General features: G+C 42.1%; 1 protein-coding gene across 7 annotated transcripts in view; it reads left to right on the plus strand.

Annotated features, from left to right (window-relative positions):
* HERC2 (HECT and RLD domain containing E3 ubiquitin protein ligase 2) overlaps positions 1-20,841 on the plus strand; it is a 215,347-nt gene that overhangs the window by 92,333 nt on the left and 102,173 nt on the right. For all 7 annotated transcript variants that reach the window (XM_040336306.1, XM_040336311.1, XM_040336312.1 and 4 more), the window contains exons 28-41: positions 2,141-2,273; positions 2,377-2,504; positions 5,047-5,242; positions 5,365-5,501; positions 6,758-6,931; positions 10,347-10,483; positions 10,562-10,713; positions 10,800-10,991; positions 11,231-11,418; positions 12,793-12,985; positions 13,082-13,264; positions 15,193-15,377; positions 17,128-17,275; positions 17,357-17,553. In XM_040336306.1, coding sequence (XP_040192240.1) covers positions 2,141-2,273; positions 2,377-2,504; positions 5,047-5,242; positions 5,365-5,501; positions 6,758-6,931; positions 10,347-10,483; positions 10,562-10,713; positions 10,800-10,991; positions 11,231-11,418; positions 12,793-12,985; positions 13,082-13,264; positions 15,193-15,377; positions 17,128-17,275; positions 17,357-17,553 — 2,343 coding nt within the window. The remainder of the gene's footprint in view (positions 1-2,140; positions 2,274-2,376; positions 2,505-5,046; positions 5,243-5,364; positions 5,502-6,757; positions 6,932-10,346; positions 10,484-10,561; positions 10,714-10,799; positions 10,992-11,230; positions 11,419-12,792; positions 12,986-13,081; positions 13,265-15,192; positions 15,378-17,127; positions 17,276-17,356; positions 17,554-20,841) is intronic.

Here is a 20,841-nt window from a genome sequence, read left to right on the forward strand (position 1 = left end):
TACACACTCGCGGCAAAATACGCAGCGTAGGCGGCGTATCTTGTCGCGGAGGTGTGAATGCAGCCTTAAGGTCCTATGTATCCATTTCAGCTCCAGAAGGTTTTGCCACCTTCATGACTAGGCGATTATTTGCTATTCGGTATTGTGCCGCTTTAACTGGTGATTGCACGGTCATGCAATGCAGTGTAGGCAAACAACATTTTATATCCTTTTTTTTTTTTTTTGGTGGTATTTCATCACCACTGGGTTTTTTACTTTTTGCGGCTGGCCCGCACTGTAGCAGTAAAACTGCAGTGCGCCGTCAGCAAGTGGTTATAGCAAAAAGCGCATAGCTTTCCCTACTGGACACTGAAGTTTTTATTTACACTGCGTCTATATTTTCTGAGCCATTCATAAAATGTAGAGTGCAGTTTAGGGTCTACAGAGTCCTTTTAGTACCTGCTTTGCGTAAAGCAGATTTGAGGTGGTAAAGTGATTTGGAGGCCAGTCGCATGACTTTGACACAGAGCAAGCCAACAACACATAGTTGTATTGTAACAAGGGTCTAAGGTTGACCATCTGTAGGGTAATATAAATGTTGAGCATAATGAATGGACCTATTTTTGAAACGGTACGTACAGTCCAACTCCTCTTTTTTTTTTTTTTTTTTATATTTTATAATCTACATACAGCTTGCACTGACAAAACAATCAAATGTTATTCTGTTGAGCAGTCTTTGTACACAATTTTACAATTTATGTCTCAACTCTAAGGCCCCTTTCACACCAAGGCATTTTTCAGGTGGTTTAGCGCTAAAAATAGCGCCTAAATACTGCCTGAAAAACTCCTGCCCTGCAGTCTTCAGTGTGAAAGCCCAAAGCTGCTTTGCTTTGGGAGCGCACCCTTGGGCTTGCTTCTGAGCCTGGCTGTGTGCATCTTTAACCACTTAAGGACCGCCTCCTGCAGATATACGTCGGCAGAATGGCATGGCTGGGCAAAAGCACGTACCTGTACATCCTCTTTAAGTGCCCAGCCGTGGGTCGTGGGCGCGCGCCCGCGACCCGGTCCGAAGCTCCGTGAGCGGGACCAGCGGACCTGATCGCCGCTGGAGTCCCGCGATCGGTCCCCGGAGCTGAAGAACGGGGAGAGCTGTGTGTAAACACAGCTTCCCTGTTCTTCACTGTGGCGCTGTCATTGATCGTGTGTTCCCTAATATAGGGAAACACGATCAATGACGTCACACGTCCAGCCCCGCCCCCCTACAGTTAGAAACACAAATGAGGTCACACTTGACCACTAGGGGGCGCTGAAGGGGTTATCTCCTAAACTGCAATTGTCATTTTCACAGTAAACAATGCATTTTTAATGCATTTGTTGCTGTGAAAATGACAATGGTCCCAAAAATGTGTCAAAATTGTTCGATGTGTTCGCCATAATGTCGCAGTCACGAAAAAAAATGCTGATTGCCGCCATTAGTAGTAAAAAAAAAATGAATAAAAATGCAATAAAACTATCCCCTATTTTGTAAACGCTATAAATTTTGCGCAAACCAATCGATAAACGCTTATTGCCATTTTTTTTTTTTTTTTTTACCAAAAATAGGTAGAATACGTATCGGCCTAAACTGAGGAAAAAAAATGTTTTTATATATTTTTGGGGGATATTTATTCTAGCAAAAAGTAAAAAATATTGAATTTTTTTCAAAATTGTTGCTCTATTTTTGTTTATAGCGCAAAAACTAAAAACCACAGAGGTGATCAAATACCACCAAAAGAAAGCTCTATTTGTGGGGAAAAACGGGCGCCAATTTTGTTTGGGAGCCACGTCGCATGACCGCGCAATTGTCAGTTAAAGCGACACAGTGTCGAATCGCAAAAACTGTCCGGGTCCTTTACCTGCCTAAAGGTCCGGGTCTTAAGTGGTTAAAGACATACAGCGTGGCTTGACCTGCCCCCTGCTCACTCTTAATAGGATATGTTTGACAGCAGTAGGAGCCAATGGCTGAATCTCTTAACTACAATAGGATGCATTATAATAGGAAATTATACTGGTCCGCTTTAGTAGCAATGCAAGGTTTTACAGCAAAAAATTGTATTTATTATTTTAAAACATGGAAACTTGTTTGTATTACACTTTTTTTTTTTACGCTTTGTGTTTTCAGGACTTTCTGTGTCAGATTGAGCGGTATTGTAAGCAATGCCATCTGACCACTCCAATTACCTTTCCCCCTGAGCATCCAGTGGAAGAAGTCGGCCGTCTGCTACTCTGTTGTCTACTGAAACACGAAGATTTAGGTGTGTATGATGTTATAGCTGGAAACTTTTTTTCTTATACCATATTTCAGAGTTTACGTTCAAGCAGATCTGCTGGAAACAATATTATTTTTCACCTTTGTAGGTAATATTGCTCTGTCAATGGTTCATCATGGTTCTTTGAATGTGGATCAGGTCAAGCACAAGTCATTGCCAAAATCTGTGGTCGATGTCTGTCGTGTGGTTTACCAAGCCAAGTGCTCGCTCATAAAGGTTAGTGCTACATGTCCAACTTCTAGAGTAAAGTACAATGAGGGGAAAAAAGTATTTGATCCCCTGTTTATTTTGTATGTTTGCCCACTGACAAACAAATGATCAGTCTTATTGATCATATTTAATGGTAGGTTTATTTTGAATATCCACAAAAATATCCGGAAAAAGGGATCTGAAAAAAGTTATAAATTAGCATTTTAATGACTGAAAAGTGTATTTGAACCCCTATTAAAGCGGATGTGCCCAAAAAAAATATATTAAAAGCCAGCAGCTACAAATACTGCAGCTGCTGACTTTTAATATAAGGACACTTACCTGTCCTGGAGTCCAGCGCCGATCGCAGCAGATGACGAGCCGATCGCTCGTCACCCTGCTGCTCCCCCCTCCATCCACGGTGAGGGAACCAGGAAGTGAAGCGCTCCGGCTTCACTGCCCGGTTCCCTACGGCGCATGCGCGAGTCGCGCTGCGCCCGCCGATTGGCTCCCGCTGTGTGCTGGGAGCCGAGTGTTCCCAGCATACAACGGGGGACGGACGGGAAGCAAGGGAAAAACCCGTCTTTTTCCCGCATCGTAGGGCCGGAAGTGGGTGCAGATACCTGTCTGTAGACAGGTATCTGCACCCCCCTCCCCCCTGAAAGGTGTCAAATGTGACACCGGAGGGGGGGAGGGTGCCGATCAGCGGGACTCCACTTTAGAGTGGAGATCCGCTTTAATCAGCAAGATGTCTGGCTCCCATGTGTCTTCTATACCCTTTAAGAATGTGCTCCTAATCTCAGCTCATTGACTGTATAAAAGACCCCTGTCCACAGAAGCAATCAATTAATCGGATTCCAATCTCTCCACCATGGCCAAAGAGCTGCCCAAGAATGTCGGGACAAGATCGTAGACCTACATAAGGCTGGGAATGGGCTACAAGACCATCGGCAAGCAGTTTGATGAGAGGGAGACAACAGTTGGTGTAATTATTGGCAAGTGGAAGAAACAAGATCACTGAGTTTCAATGATCATGAGAACAGTGAGGAATCGGCCCAGAACTATACAGTAGAATCTGGTCAATGATCTCAATGCAGCTGAGACCATAGCCACCAAGAAAACAATTGGTAACCCACTACGCCGTGAAGGACTGAAATCTTGCAGCGCCTGCAAGGTCCCCCTACTCAAGAAAGCACATGTACAGGCCCGTCTGACGTTTGCTAATGAACATCTGAATGATTCGGAGAAGGACTGGGTGATAGTGTTGTCGTCAGATGAGACCAAAATCAAGATCCTTGGCATCAACTGAACCCTTCTTGTCTGGAGGTGGAGGAATGCTGCCTATGACCCCCAAGAACACCATCCCCAATGTCAAACATGGAGGTGGAAACATTTGTTCTTTGGGGGGGGTTTTCTGCTAAGAGAACAGGAGAACTTTACCGCATCAAAGGGACGGTGGATGGGGCCATGTACCGTCAAATCTTGGGTGAGAACCTCCTTCCCTCAGCCAGGGCATTAAAAATGGGTCGTAGATGGGTATTTCAGCATGACAATGACCCAAAATACACGGCCAAGGCAACAAAGGAGCGACTCAAGAAGAAACACCTTAAAGCAGACCTTCAGTCATTTTTTCCAACTTTTCATCCATTACATTTTCTGCCCTTGTTAACTAGTTTTTATACAGTTCCCTTCCTGTTTCTTGCCTGGCTTGTGACATCATGCATAGCTCTCTTTCTCTCACTTTTGTGAGAGTTTGCCGGGGGGATGTGGCCTCAAGAGGGCCAATGAAAGCTGCAGGACTGCAGAGCTAGAGGTGTGCCTCTGTGTAAATCCAGGAAGTGAACAGGCAGCAAGCTTCAGCTGCCCACAGTCAAAATGGCTGCAGCCAGACTTGTTGGAGGGAGATTTCTGCAGCATATTTGGCAAGTACAGAATCGCAGTATATATAAAATGGCCAAAGTGGTTGGAGGGAAGCTTCAGAATGGTAAAGGTGTGTGTGTGTGTGTGTGTGTGTGTGTGTGTTTTTTTTTTTTTTTATCACAAATTATGTGAGCGGACTGCAGTTACTCTTTAAGGTCCTGAAGTAGCCTAGCCAGTCTACAGATCTTAATCCCATTGAAAATATATGGAGGGTGCTGAAGGTTCAAGTTACGAAACGTCAGCCTCAAAATCTTAATGACTTGGAGAGTATCTGCAAAGAGGAGTGGGACAAAATCCCTCCTGAGATGTGTGCAATGCTGGTGGCCAACTACAAGAAACATCTGACCTCTGTGATTGCCAACAGGGGTTTTTCCACCAAGCGCTAAGTCATGTTTTGCGAAGGGGTCAAATACTTATTTCACTCAAAATGCAAATCTATTTATAACTTTTTTTCAAATGCTTTTTTTTGGGGGGATTTTTTATTTATTTTTTGTCTCACTGTTTACCATTAAAATGTATAGACTGGTCATTTTTCTTTTGTCAGTGGGCAAATGTACAAAATCAGCAGGGGATCAAATCCTTTTCTCCCTCACTGTAGAAGGCACTTTGAACAATATATGATGAGGTACATTTTAATGTTTACATTTAGACACATCAGGAACAAGGACGTTCTTATAAGGAAGTGTGCGCCCCTGTCATAGAACGCCTCCGATTTCTCTTCAACGAACTGCGGCCTGCTGTCTGTAATGACTTGTCTATTGTATCAAAGCTAAAGCTTCTCGGCTCTGTACCTCGCTGGAGGAGAATAGTGCAAAGGATCATTAGAGAGAAGCGAAAAAAGAAAGGTAAATATATAGCCAGCCTAAAACTTTAGTGCTGTATTGTCGTCGTTGTCCTTGTTTATTTTTTTTGGGCTGGCACTCTTCTTTTTTTGTATATGAATGTACATTTTATTTTTGCTTGCTAGTGCATAAAAAATCTGAATCGGCAGATGTGGATGACACCAAAATTGGTATTGACGAAGGTGAACAAGAAGAGCCATTTGTAGTACCTTCTAGTCCTGTGTCTGTGGATAAAAAGACCATAGCGGTTAAGTCGCAAAAAGTAAGTCAAAAGATTGTGCTTTTTTATGTCCTGTTTTATTTTTTCTGCGTACAGGCATACAGTATTTGGCAAACTTTCATATTTTTGAAAAGTGGTTACCAGGTAGTGGCTTATGGCAGTTTTTTTTAGGTTGTCCTTAAGCTTGGGGTTCATTCACACCACTCTACATCTGTTAAGCTGCGTTGATCTGCATAGGTCAACACGGACTCAATGCAAGTGCACCTGGAAAACAATTGTTCTTTAGATCCTCTAGATGCCTCCTCACCTATTAGAGATATTCCTGCAAGGTGACCCTTCTCATGGCTATTTTTGTGTGAAGGTTCTGAATTAGTGGCCTTATCCTGTGTAAAAAAAAAAAAAAAAAAAAAAAACTCTCCTTTTTGTTACAAGGTTGTCCTGAGGCCTAAAGCCTCCCCCAAGGGGAGTTTCCTCCTTCAACCTGCACCCACACACTGGGACATTTTGCATGCACTTTTGCTTTTTTCCTTTTCTCTTTTAAAGAGGAGTTTCAGGCTCCTTCAGAAAAAATAAAAATTTCAGACTCATTCAGATACAAATACTGTAGCTGCTGACTTTTTAATATATAATATGCGGCTTCACAGCCTTTTTCCTACTGCACATGTGGGGCAGTGTTCTTTGGTGAAGGGGGGGGGGGTAAACTCCCATCGCCATATTATTTAAAAAAAAAATTAGATCGACGATGGTGGCAGTCGTCGTGATTGATAATGGATCTTCCCTGGGAGAACAGTGTTTTTTTTATTTTTTGTTTTTTTAAATAAACTGCCTTCTCTAATTTTTTTCACTTCTTTGTTTTTAATTTAACTGCTTGCCGATCAGCCGCCGCAGTTATACGGCGGCAGGTCGGCTCTGCTGGGCGAGATCACGTAGCTATACGTCATCTCGCCAAGCAGCCAATAGGGACGTGCGCGCCCCCCCACTCGCCCCTGACGCCGACAGGCGTGATCACCGCCGGGCACGCGCGATCGCTCGTTACAGATTGAACAGCTGAAGTTAGAAGATGATTGGTTGCCATGCACAGCTTCTCCAAATTGTGGCTGCTATGATTATGATAAAATTTGCCATATGTATCACGCATTCAGAACAAGCCTATAGATTTCAAGTCAGAATTCCTGATTTGCACACATTATAGAATACATAAACTTAGTAAAGAAACAAAAATTATGGTATGATGCATTTATGTTCTTGAGGAAATTTTTTCTAAATATACGTTTTTTTTTTTTTTTTTCTCCCAACAGGATAAATGGCAGCCCATCCTCAGCTCTGTAACAGGTGTCCATAAATACAAATGGCTGAAACATAACGTGCAGGGTACCTATCCTCAGTCTGCATTGCTAAGCACTATAGTGGAGTTTGCGCTGAAGGAGGAGCCAGTGGATGTAGAGAAAATGAGGAAGTGTTTACTGAAGCAGGTATAACTCCATACTGCCACCCTCAGTATATTCAGTTTTTATATTTGTCTAGATTTTACCTGTACTGGATTTTTTTCCATTTAAAATTTTGTGTGATATATTATGATTTATCCTGCTAACCCTGTATTTGTTACTATGGTAGTGCTTAAAAGCGCTATCTTTGTACAAGTATAAGAGGCATTTACCAGGATCCACGTGCAGAAGTCAAATGATTAGTCGCTGATTCCCCCCCATCATTTCACTGTCTGTGTGGAAGAAGTAGCTTTGCTTCCTCTGGTCAGAGCTTCCCTCATAATGATTGTTGATCTGATGAATTGATGGGGTAATGAACAAGCAGCAGAGGAGAGGTGCAGAAAGCACAGATCCAATGAAGCAGAGAGATCCTTGCATTACAAGTGCTCAGATATAGGCTCTCGGCAAGCAGAAAAGTGAGCAGAACAAGAATGACATCATGAAATCTTGTGGGACTAGCAGTCAGGTGCCGTGCCTTGGCGCTATAGTGCCTTGGCACAGTCATATGTCAGGAAGTGCGCTGTAACTTTTAAGAGTGATTTTTTTTGTTTTTTTTGTTTTTTGGGCAGAATGAAATTTGAACTATAGACAGAACGTGTGTTTTTTTTTTTTTTTCCTTTTTTGTATAGAGTATGGGAGTGTTATTACCCTTATAAGGTTTATTGTCACCATCTGTGTACTGCAGAGATTTACATTCACTACCTGTCCCATAGCCAAAATGGGAATGAAGAGGAAATCCCTGCAAATTAAGGGAATTCCTCGGGGTACCCCCAGGTCACCAGGACTAGTGTCCCCATTGGAAAATGTCCACCTTTATTACTTTCATAGGGACAACCTAAAATTGGGGATTTTCTTTTGCTTTCAATAATAATGGTAAAAAGGACAAACAGAGAGGGTAACTCTGCTTAACGGGCACAGACCGCAATAAAAACTGACAAGCCTTTTAATTCTTCTCTCCCCCCCCCCCCAAAAAAAAAAAAGTTTTGCCCTTAGTTATATTGTAAGCTCTCATTGGACAGCTGTGCTCAAAAGTTTGCATACCCTGGCATGCCAAAAACCTGTCTCTTATTTAAGGATCATATGAAGCCATTTATTATCAGTTGTTTGGCTCCTTTTTTGAGGCCCGGTTCATACTGTTGTGACCCTCCGACTTTGGGCACACATGTCGCATGACGTGTACAAATCAATGGTTCCCTATGAGATCCATCTTAATTGGTCCGACACAAGTCGGTCTGACTTTAGAAAAGGTTCCTGCACTACTTTGGTCTGTTTTCAACCCATTGAATATCATTGAAGTAGGGTCAAAGTCGGATCCTTGTCCTAACCATCCGACTTGAGACATTCGACATGGTGAAAACAGCAGCAGTAAAAGGAATTTAAGTCACACGGATTGTTTTGATTGGTCAAAGGACAAGTTGGTCAAAGCTGGAGCAAAATCTTATCCTGTTCAAGTCAGATGGAAGTAGGACCGATGTCACAGGGAAAAAATAGTATGACAGTTGTGTTATACCAGTGTGAACCCAGCCTAAATCATAATAACCAAAATCCCCTAAATTGCCCAGTTTACATCCCCTGGAACGTTTGACCTTGATACAGACATCACAAGGTGACACACACAGGTTAAAGTTACAAATGAAGGTTAATTTCTCACATCTCTGTCTTTTTAAATTGCAATTCCTGTCTGTGTATAAATAGTCAGCGAGTTTGGTAGCTCTCGTGTGAAAGCACCGAGCAGACTAGATGCTAAACCATTGGGGGGGGGGGGGAGCAGAAAAGAACTGTCAAAAGACCTGCATAACAAAGTAATGGAACTTTTATATAGATGGGGGGGAAAAAAGATATCCAAAGCCTTGAATATGCCAATCGGTAATATTCGATCACTTATTAAGAAGTGGAAAATTTCAGGGATCTCTTCATACCATGCCAAGGTCTGGGAGACAAAGATTGCAGCCACAACTAGGGATTGACCGATTATAGTTTTTCCGTTGCCGATGCGATACCGATATTTCGGCCACCTCTCAGGCCGATGGCCGATTATGTGCCGATTTCCTTTTGTACATTTAAAAATGTTGTATTTTTGTTTATCACGGTTATTGATGTCACAAAGAATTTAAACATCCCTTGTGACAGTAATAGGCAGTGACAGGTACTCTTTATGAAGGGATCGGGGGTCTATAAGACCCCAAACCCCTCCTCTGCACTTAAAAGTATTAAAAACGTTACGATCAGTGTTTTTGAATAATTTTTCTTTTCTTCTTCTCTTTTTAACTGGTGCCTTTTTAAGATGCCAGTAAACTACACTGTTGAAGGCATCTTTATTAATGTATTGAATGGCAAATAAAATCCAATACAGTCACTTCATGTTTCAGCAAAATATATGTCTCATTGCCTCCTTTCTTCAGGTATCTTCCATTTTCATGGTTTGATTATGTAGGGTGGGTTTTTTCAATACATTTTTGTACCGTTTGGTTGTCTAGTTTATTTCCATATATGCATACATATATGGTATTCTAGCTATGACCAAGCCCCAACATATGGTGTGAAACACATCAGCTGTTTTTCCATGCCTTTGCCGACACATGACGTGACTGTATTTGGATTTTATTTGCCATTCAAGATATTTAATATGTCTTCAACGATGTGCGGCCGTCCAGGACTTTTATTTTTTCTCTCCTCATTTTGTTGCAGAGCCTGTACCTGAGAGTTTATAGTCAATTATTTTCTATAACCTGGGAAGTGATGTCATGACCTCATTTCCGGGTTACTAAACCTGAGACCCAAACAAAGCATCGGCTTTGTGTCTTCTGCCAGCCGGCAGAAAAAGGTGAAGGTTCTGGAGCGGTCATCAGTCTCCGGACCTTTATATTATCAAGCCACTCTGGGGAGATCTCAGACGTGTAGTTCATATAAGGCGAACAAAGACTTTGTATGACCTGGAAGCATTTTCTCAAGACAATGGGCAGCTATACCACCTGCAAGAATTTGGGGCCTCATAGACAACCATTACAAAAGACTGCACACTGTCATTAATGATAAAAGGGGCAATACACAGTATTAAGAACTAAGGGGATGCAGACTTTTGAACAGGGGTCATTTCATTTCTTTACTTGTTGCCATGTTGTTTTTTGTTTTATGATCGTGCCATTCTGTTATGACCTACAGTTACAGACTAGGAATCCCATAAGAAATATTTTTTTTGTCTGCTCACTCATGTTTTCCTTTAAAAATGGTACATCCTGTATACTACCAATTCTCCGAGCACAACTGTATTCCCAGTGAGATGCAAATTTTCACTTTTTGAGTATAAATCCACCAAAAATGTACAACATGACTTTCTTCTTTTGCCATTCTATTAATTGTGCAAAATATTTAATTTTAAATGATTTGTTTTATTTGCTCACAGCTGGAGAGAGCGGAGGTTCGTCTAGAAGGAATAGACACCATGTTAAAACTGGCTGCAAAAACCTTTCTTCTTCCATCTGTACAGTATGCAATGTTTTGTGGCTGGCAGAGACTAGTTCCAGAGGGAACCAATCTGAGGTACTTTGTCATTTTCAGACAGTATTATGTACTGTAGATGTTGTGTTTTCTACACTCTAATTGCTTCATATGTTGTAGTGAGCCTCTGACAGACTGCCTGAAGGATGTTGACCTCATTCCACCTTTTAACCGAATGTTACTGGAGGTGACGTATGGCAAACTATATGCGTGGGCCATTCAGAATATCAGAAATATATTGCTTGATGCCTCGAGTAGATTTAAAGAAATAGGTATGTACCTTGGAGGTAGTGTGGCTTTTGTTGCAAGCGGTAATTTTAGCGGAAAAATGGTTAAACTCATGTTTTTGTCTCCTTAGGAGTTCAGCCTGTCCCCCTGCAGGCAATCACCAATGAAAATCCTTCAGGACCAAGTCTAGGGACCATACCACAAGCCAGGTTTATGCTGGTAATGTTAAACATGCTGACTCGGCAACATGGAGCCAATAGCCTCAATCTGCTTCTCAACTCTGGCATGCTGGCCTTGACTCAAACCATCATGCGACTTATTGGTAGGCAATAGTAGTGTATCAGATGTTTATGTATAAAAACAGCAAGATGTTCTTTCTAGCCAGTTTAAGTCTTCCATGTGTTAATATTAAATGATTCCAGCCTTTTTCATGGAGGTTTATTTGGCCAGGAGGAATGTTGTGAAAGTATTAACAAATTTTTTTTTTTTTTTTTATGTAAATTAAAATGGCATAATGTATATACTAAATGTCATGATGCATTCTATAAACGAATTACCCAGGTCCGAGTTCTGACAACATTGAAGAAGAATCAAATACATGTATACTGGGAGTATCTGCCACTGTATTGGAAGAGTCTAGAAAGGAAACTACACCAGTGCAGCTGCCTGCCTCCGGACCTGAGCTCGCTGCCATGATGAAAATCGGAACCAGAGTGATGAGAGGAGTTGACTGGAAGTGGGGAGACCAAGTATGTTTTTGTATTTCTCTTTTAATGAACTTGTAGCATTGCTCAAGCTATGGGCTCTTTTTTATTTGGGTTAATTTAAATAAAACATTTAGGCCCCTTTCTTGCAGGGCGGACTCTGTTTGTGATCAGCAGAGCTTAAGCAGACAGATCTGCTGATCTGAGCAGAGTGGGTGGATGACAGGAAAAAATTCAAAGTCCAGTCACAGCGGGAGTCAGTGGGGAAGAGGTGGAGTGAGCACACGCCTTTTTGTTAGATGTCGCCTTCCTTTGCTTAATGCATAGCTGACAGGTTATCCTGACTCCAAGTGATTATTGGTAACAGTGGAGCTCTAGCACACAGCCTGTGCTTGACAGTCTCGCCTGTGCAGTTTTCCCTGTGAGACTGTAAAAGGGGGTGTGTATTCATTCCCTACACTCAGGCCTCAGAATACAGTCGGCTCTGTTCTATGCAGTGTGTGATATCAGATCCCCCCCCCACCCGCTGCTTTTGGAAGCTTGGAAATGCTGCACTTTTTAATGGATGTAGAGGAGAGAAGGCTGCAGATAAATATACAACTTTTCTAGAAGGAGTTGGTAGTTTCATCTCTGTTTAATACTGGAGGCTGGTCATTTCACTGGGTATTTGTAGGGTTTTAAAACCACTTTTAATTCTGTTGCTGGCTGGCCAGACTGCCTCTGCTATACTGAAATCCCAAGCAGCCGCATTGTTTTTTTTTTTTGCTGGACTGCAGAACTTCACCGATCCCCACCCCTCTCTGTATCTCATAGCGTTCATGGTAAATTATTCTATAGTACTTGAGAGTTTTGAAATGGGTCATGGCCCTTTATTTCCCCAACTTTTTTTTATTCTACTTTTAGTAAATGGATACAATTTGTTAGGCCACTTTCACACTGAAGCGCTTTACAGGTGTTTTTAGTGCTAAAAATGGCTCCTGTAAAAGCGCATTTCCTGTCACTCCAGTGTGAAAGCCCGAGTTCTTTCACACTGAAGCGGTGTACTTGCGGGATGTTAAATGGTCCTGCAAGCAGCATCTTGGGGGCAGTAGAGGAGCGGTGTAAACATCACTCCTCCACTGCCCCTGCCCATTGGAATGCATGGGCAGCGCTGCCGCCTGCGAAGCGCTTCAGCAGCGGCGCTACACAGGCGCCATTAACCCCTCCTTCGGCCGGTAGTGGGGGTTAAAGGCACCTCGCTAGCGGCCAAATAGTGCTAAGGGCATCAGCGCTTTTACTGCCAATGCCCTCACCACCCCAGTGTGAAAGTAGCCTAAGTGTTTGCTTGCTTTTTAGTCAGTTGTGTTTGTAATCTATTGGATTTCTGTGTTTTTATTATCCAGCTTTATCTTCTTAATTTTTATTTTATTTTTCTCCAAGGATGGCCCACCGCCTGGGCTGGGTCGTGTCATTGGAGAACTTGGAGAAGATGGCTGGATTAGAGTTCAGTGGGATACAGGAAGCACCAATTCATACAGAATGGGCAAAGAAGGGAAGTATGATCTGAAGCTGACAGAACCTCCACCTGCTACCCAGCCCATGGCAGATGACTCTGACACTGAAGATGATTCAGGTTAACCTTGGGTTTATCTGCATGAGCTTTTATTTTGCCTGATCCAGTGTGAGTAGTTTTGGATCATCTAAATAGTGTTTTCATTGTGCCTTTCAGAAGGAGAGCAGGCAGACAAGAATCTCCACCCTACCTCTATGATGTTGATGAGTACTGTAAACCTTCTACAGAACTTGTGTCTCTCAGCTGGGGTCAATGCTGAGGTTATGCAATGTGAAGCAACCAAAACCTTGTGTGGATTACTGCGCATGTTGGTCCAAAGTGGCACCATGGATAAAACAGGTGAGGGAAGATATTTGCAGGGACATAACTAGAAGTTTTTCTAAAGCCTTTATTTTTTTTTTGCTTACTGAGCACTTTCAGTGCTGTCGCACTTTGACAATTGTGTAGTCATGCAACAATGTACCCATCTGAAATTGTTCTAATTTTTTTGAGACAGCACTTTTTTTGGTGATGTTTAATCAGCACTAGTTTTTTTTATTTACTAAACAAACAACAAAAAAACAAAACCTTTAAAAAAAAAAACTTTCTTGGTTTCTCTTAAATTATTTTCCAAATAAGTAATTTTTCTCCTGCACTGCTATGGGCTGGACTGATATAGGCTGCACTGATGGCCCTGATTATCTGCACTTGAGGAGAGGAATGCTCATAACCGGTAATTCTGTATACACTGTGATCAGCTGTGATTGGACACAGCTTCTCATGTGGTAAAGGGCCGTTGTGATTGGCCCTTTACCACAATCTGTGATCAGCTACACAGATAAGAGCTACAATGTAGCCGTCTTTCTGCTATGATGCAGTTAGGATGTGGTTAACGTGATATTCTCTGCATTAAGGTAAAAAAAAACACTGCAGAGGATCCTCCCCTTATACTTACTGAGCCTGATCTTTATCCAGCGCTGTGCACGAGAATAGGTAATTTCCAAGCTCTGTCTTTTCTGACTGGGCAGATTGATAGTAGCAGGAGCCATAGGCTCTCACACCTGTAAATCAAATCTTATGAGGGGGGGAGTGTGGCTGAGCCCCACCGTCTGTGTCAATACCCGGGAGTGATTCCGCTTTCTATAGGCGGCACACGCTGGGGGGAGAGGTTTATGGGGGAGTCGGGAGCACTGGAGAGGGACTCGAGAAGAGGAGGATTGGGACTACTCTGTGCAAAACCAATGCACATTGCAGATGAATATGACATATTTGTTTTATTTTACTTTACAAAAACATTTTTAACCCTTACGAGCACGTTTAAAGGGCATCCACATTTTCCTTTACAAAATCGGTCTGATTAGCGTTCAGCTGCCATCATATTGCATAAGCAATACCGAATATTTTTAATGGTGGTTTTATTGTAATGGCATAGGGCCAGATCCACATACATTTAGTTCCGCGCAGCGTATCGGAGATTCGCTACGCCGCCGTACCTTACCTGGCGCATTTTCGAATCCTCAGCGATTTTGCGCCGTAAGTTACGGCGGCGTAGTGTATTTCTGGCGGCGGATTTGAAATTGGGCGGGTTGGGGGCGGGTTTCATTTAAATGAAGCGCGTCCCCGCTCCGAATGAACTGCTCATGCGGCGTCCAGAAATTTCCCGCCGTGCTTTGCGTGAAATGACGTCGCAACGACGTCATTTTTTTAACTTAGACGTGAGGTTACGTCCATCCCTATTCACGGACGACTTGCACCAAAAAAAAATTCAAATTTCGACGCGGGAACGACGGCCATACTTAAAATGGCAATTCTATCTATACGCCACAAAATACCAGCTTTAACTATACGCTGGAAAAAGCCGACTACAGACGACGTTAGAAAATGCGACGGCCGCGCGTTCGTTCGTGGATCGTCGTAAATCGCTAATTTGCATACCCGACGCGGAAAACGACGTGAACACCACTCAGCGGACGCCAAAGTATTGCATCTTAGATCCGAAGGCGTACGAAGACGTACACCTGTCGGATCTAACCCAGAAGCCGTTGTATCTTGTTTTGAGGATTCAACGCGGGAAATTTAAAAGTTCGCCGGCGTATCAGTAGATACGCCGGCGTACTTCGCCTGTGGATCTGGCCCATAGTATTTCTTTGTCAAATGTGATTCCCTTTTGATTAGGAACAAATCTAACATTATCCCTTGTCTGAGGTTTTTTTCCCTCCATAGTACATTATTGCCACCTAATAACAGTTTATTTTTTTAAATTACATTATCTTTGTTTTTTTTTCCAGTGGCCTGTTCAAATAAACTGGTCTATAAAGAGCAGAATAGGAGCTGGTGCACATTGGGATTCATCCGCAGCATTGCTCTCATGCCACAAATGTGCAGTACATTAAGTATGTCACAATGGATATCCTTGTTGATGAAGATTGTGGAGGGACCAGAATCCTTCACTGCTGCCACATTGCAAAGACAGGTATTTTGTGTGCTTTATCATCGTTAATCATTTCATTTTGTTTGTTTTTATGTATGTTTTATATAGCTATCCATCTGTTTTAAATCTGTATTATTATTATTATTATTATTATTATTATTATTATTATTTTTTTTTTTTTGCTGTCAAGACTCCTTGGCATGGAATTGATAGCTTTTATCTCTAATGCTTCAGGTGCTTAAAAAGAATGGCTTTTCTTTTTTTTTTTGTACTTTGGGGTAGGGGGATCCTTATCTGGGTGATAACATCACAAAGGGCTGGGGTCACTGTAACGTCATTGGGTGGCCCCGCACCTTAGTTATTTAAGAACTGTCAGGCCAGGGTTGTGGTGAAGAGGCCCTCATCAACATGGGGAGGGGGGGGGGGCGGGGCAGGCGGAGAATCTGTCCCTCAAAACAGATAATGAAAATCGTTTTTTTTTTTCTTTCTTTCTTTCTTTCTTTCTTTCTTTCTTTCTTTCTTTCTTTCTTTACTTGCCATGAACTCCTTTTACTTGAAGTCCATTGGCAGTCCCTTCCCTTTTATGGTATTTTCATATTTTTAGTTCTATTTTGCTCCAAAAACTGTATGGTGGTTGTGGGCTGGGTGGTTCTGTGTTGGTCATTTGCTTTAATCGCGTTGTTTTTTGTGCGCACGTTTTCATTTCTTGGGGCATAACAGCCTACATCAGGCGTCTCAAACTGGCGGCCCTCCAGCTGTTGCAAAACTACAAGTCCAATGAGGCATTGCAAGAATGACAGTTACCAGCATGACTCCCACAGGCAGAGGCACGATGGGACTTGTAGTTTTACAACAGCTGGAGGGCCACCAGTTTGAGACCCTTGGCCTACATTTTGTATTTTTTTTTATTTTTTTTAGTTCCTACCCACCCCCAAGAAAAGTGTGTGCGTTTGTTTGTTTTTTCTTTTTTTTTTTAAAGAAGGCCTAAAAGTATGGCAGTGTTGCTTCTATTTTTAAAGCTTTCAGTGTCGGTGCCACGGTATGTGCTCATGAGCACAATTTATTTTGTCTCTCTGGGCTGTTTTTTTTTTTGTAGGTTATAGAAAGTTCTACATGAAATTATAGACTGCTGTATTTTTAAATGGTGGTGGTCTGCAAACCATGCCATGAAAATCAAAACGGTTAGCGCTGACCTTACAAAAAGCATGGTTTTATTATACTATATATTTCCATTTGCAATTCAGGAAAAATAAGCGGTTGGGAGTTTTAAACCATTCCCTACATCCAAAAAAAAGTTATTGCTTTATAAATACTTAAAAGACATATTAAATTCTATTGTAGCTTACCAATTTTTGGACTTATTGGCTGCATTAGTTTTCCCCTTTTTTTGTTTTGTAGGTTTTTTTTCCCCTATATTTTTATCTGGAGAGTCTGTTATTTTTGAACAGAAGAAGCTCCTCTGCAAACATAGCAGTTAGGCGGTTGAGACAAGTCATTTACCACTGACATGGGTGCTTACAATTATCAGCTTTCATTTATTGATGTAAATTGCAGTGCTAGCTGGAGTTGGGCTTTAATGTTGTTGTATTTAAAGTGGTTGTAAAGGCTCAAGTTTTTTTATTTTTTAACCCTGATGGAAAAAACCTTCTGTATGCATTTTGTGTATTTTGCCTCATTTGGTTGGACACTTGAAGAAAAGTATTTTTTTTTTTTTTTTTACTTTAAATATTGACTTTTATTTATAATCCTTGGTTTCGCTTTGCCACAATTTAACTTGTTTGTTGTTTTCTAGATACTGGCAGTTCGACTGTTGCAAGCTGTCCTCCCCTCCTGGGACAAAAATGAGAGGTCTGCAGATATGAAACTGCTAGTGGAAAAACTATTTGGGTTTTTGGGTAGCTTGCTGAGCACATGTTCCTCTGACATCCCTCTTCTGAGAGGTGAGTAGGTAACGTCATTGCTAATTTAATTGTACTGTATGGGCCTTTCACAGTGGCAATAATGCTGTATGATTTTTCTAGAATCCACATTGAGGAGGAGGAAAGCAAGGCCCCAAGCCTCCCTTACTGCAACTCACAGCAGTACCCTAGCAGAGGAGATTGTAGCTCTTCTCCGCACGCTTCATTCATTAAATCAGTGGAATGGCCTCATCAACAAATACATTAATGCACAGCTAACCTCCGTTACCCGTGTTTTTGAGGGCAAGCGTAGAGACATGGTAAGATATGTATATTTATTACAGAGAGATGCTTGTGTGCATGTTTCTAGGAAGTAGGACTAATGCAAATGGTTCTTTAACCACTTAACCCTCGGACCATATTGCTGGTCAAAGACCAGAGTACTTTTTGCGATTCGGCACTGCGTCGCTTTAACTGACAATTGCGCGGTCGTGCGACGTGGCTCCCAAACAAAATTGGCGTCCTTTGTTCCCCACAAATAGAGCTTTCTTTTGGTGGTATTTGATCACCTTTGCGGTTTTTAGTTTTTGCGCTATAAACAAAAATAGAGCGACAACTTTGAAAAAAAATAATATTTTTAATTTTTTGCTGTAATAAATATCCCCCAAAAATGTATTAAAAAAAAAAAATTTTTTTCCTCAGTTTAGGCCGATACGTATTCTTCTACATATTTTTCATTAAAAAAAAAAATCGCAATAAGTGTTTATCGATTGGTTTGCGAAAAAGTTATAGCAATTACAAAATAGGGGGTATTTTTATGGCATTTTTATTTATTTTTAACGCGATCAGCGGTTTTTTTTTTTTTTTTTTTCCGGTACTGCGACATTATGGCCGACACTTTTGACACATTTTTGAGACCATTGGCATTTTTATAGCGATCAGTGCTATAAAAATGCATTGGATTACTATAAAAATGCCACTGGCAGTGAAGGGGTTAAGTATGTCCCTGGGTGTGTTCTTACTGTGGGGGGGGGGGTGGCCTCACTAGGGGAAATCACTTATCTTCTGTTCATACATTGTATGAACAGAGAATTAGCGTTTCCCCCCCTGACAGGACCGGGAGCTGTGTTTACACACACAGCTCCCGGTCCCCGCTCTGTAACGAGCGATCGCGTGTGCCCGGCGGCGATCGCACCCGCCGGGCACGCGGGGGAGCGCGCAGAGAGCCGACGTAGAGCTATGTGCTCTCGCGCAGGAGAGCCAACCTGCCGCCGTAGAATGACGGCGGCAGGTCGGCAAGTAGTTAAAATGTCCTAAACAGCATAGTATCACATAGATAAAAATATACACATATGGCAGTTGTGGAAATGTTTTTTTATTGCACTATCCAAGTCATACTTGCTTTTAGAATGCTTCATACTACACCGCATATATTGAAAAAGTGAAAGCTATTTGTGACCTGTGACGGGAGTCGCATTTGAGCGGGGGGGCGTTTGGAACCCAGCCTACCTTTTTAGAGAGCTCTGGAAACTCAATCTCCCCCTGGCTCTGCCTAGGTGCAAGTCATCCTGTGTCTATAAGGGGGCACAAGGTCACGAGTGGTGATAGATTAGACTGTCAGTTCTTATAACTGTCTGTGCTTCCATTAGTTAGATTCACCCTCTCAATTTGTCCCTGTGTACCATTTATCATTGAAAGTAAAAGAAAATTCCAAATTTGGGGTTTTCCTCACTAGTTCTGGTTACCTGGGGGTTCCCAAGGAATTGCCTTAATTTACAGGGATTTCCACTCACTTACTGTTAGGCTAAATCTCCCCAATGGGATACAGATGGGGAAAAAAAAACTGGTAGGGGTTATAACCCTACCTTGCTCTATCCAAAATGGGGGGGGGGGGATTGGCCTATAGTTCTAATGGCTTAGATAAGCCAGCCCTAACTGAAAGTTTGTTCTTTGCAGCCATATTGACATTGTACTGCAAAATGCAGTGTATCTTGAAGAATTTAAGGAGAGCGAGAGAAGGGTTTTTACCATTTTTAATGCTTTTGATTTACTGCAGCCTTTTTTGCAATGGTTATTTCTTTGCAGCCTTTTTTTCTTTTAAAGATAGTAATTAAAATGAAAGTATATACCTATCACAAACCCAACGGTGTATGACAGGAGATATGTGCTGCCAGACTGCTCTCATATGTTTGACCATTGAAGGAAGGTTTGAGGATAGGCGGCCAACCTATGTATATTATTGATCCTTTGATTAACTTTTTGATGCTGCTTCACCTTCCCCTTGGGTATGGAATTTGCCCCATCGGTTTTCTGCTGATGGTGATGGTCTTTCTGGGAAAAATGGCAACCGAGTACCTACCACTGTGGTGTCACATAAGCCATAAACTCAAAGGGCTTATTCCAGGAGGTGGAACGGGTGCAACGGCAAAGCTGGCAGTTGGACCATGCTAGCGTTAAGACACTGGGCGTAGAGATGATTTGGGGACATTTTATTTATTCAACGCCAACTCTAAGAGCAAATCCTTTTGTAAAGGCCCTCAGTGCAAGGCTCTGTGAACCAGCCCGGGAGATAGCTGTGTCCTGTTATTGTAGGATTAGCGGAGGGTGAGGAAGACGGCACATTAGCAGTACTTATAGGCAGGTGTCTGTGTTTGGGGAAGAAAAAAAGAGGCCTTGCCAGCCTGTTCATTACCTCCTATATGATGAGCCACTGGGAGGCTAAAAAACAAAATCTCTCGCTCCTCAGAGCCTCTCCTCATGCTGCCATAATTGCATTAGCGAAGCAAGTGGAATGGAATGTTTATTTTATTGTTTGTTTTCTTTAAGCGGCTGCCTGCCGCTCCCCCTGGCTGTAGAATTTCACCCCTCTATTTTCTGCTGTTAATCCCTGTGATATGAAAGAACAGGGGATTATGGCAATTCACAATCTCTTTAAAAAGGTTGATTGTTTTGCCACAGGACAATTTTGTATGCAGTTGAGGGCTTTAGCTTATAGTGCTTCTAAAGCTTTTTTATACCTGCATTAATGTGGTTGTAAAGGCAGAAGGTTTTTCTTTTTTATCTTTGATGCATTAAGATAAAAAACCTGTGTGCAGCAGCCCCCCTAATACTTGAGCCCCCCAAACTCCTTTCATTCCGAAAGAAGACATAGCGGCCGTGGTGGGAGCTATTGTAAACTCCAGATTGGATTATGCAAACGCCCTTTACCCCGGACTCCCAAAGTACCAAATCGCTTGTCTGCAAGTCGTTCAAAATACGGACGCTAGACTAGTGACTGGGAAAAAACCCTGGGAATCAATCTCACCTTCACTGAGAGCCCTTCATTGGTTGCCAATTAAAGACAGAATTGTTTTTAAAGCACTCTAACGCATAGATGTATCCATGGGAATGCTCCCCATTATCTATGCGAAAAAATAAAAGCTCACAACTCCAATCGCGTTCTGCGATCCACCAACCAAAATCTCCTCCAGATACCGAAAGCCAATTACAAGTCCAAAGGAGAAAGAAGATTCGTGGTCCAGGGTCCCAGACTATGGAACGCTTTACCAACCGGCATTCGGTTGGAGGAAAATCACTTGGCGTTCAGGAGAAAGATCAAAACTCATCTC

The sequence above is a fragment of the Rana temporaria genome, chromosome 2, assembly GCF_905171775.1.
Source record: "Rana temporaria chromosome 2, aRanTem1.1, whole genome shotgun sequence".
Lineage (NCBI taxonomy): Eukaryota > Metazoa > Chordata > Amphibia > Anura > Ranidae > Rana > Rana temporaria.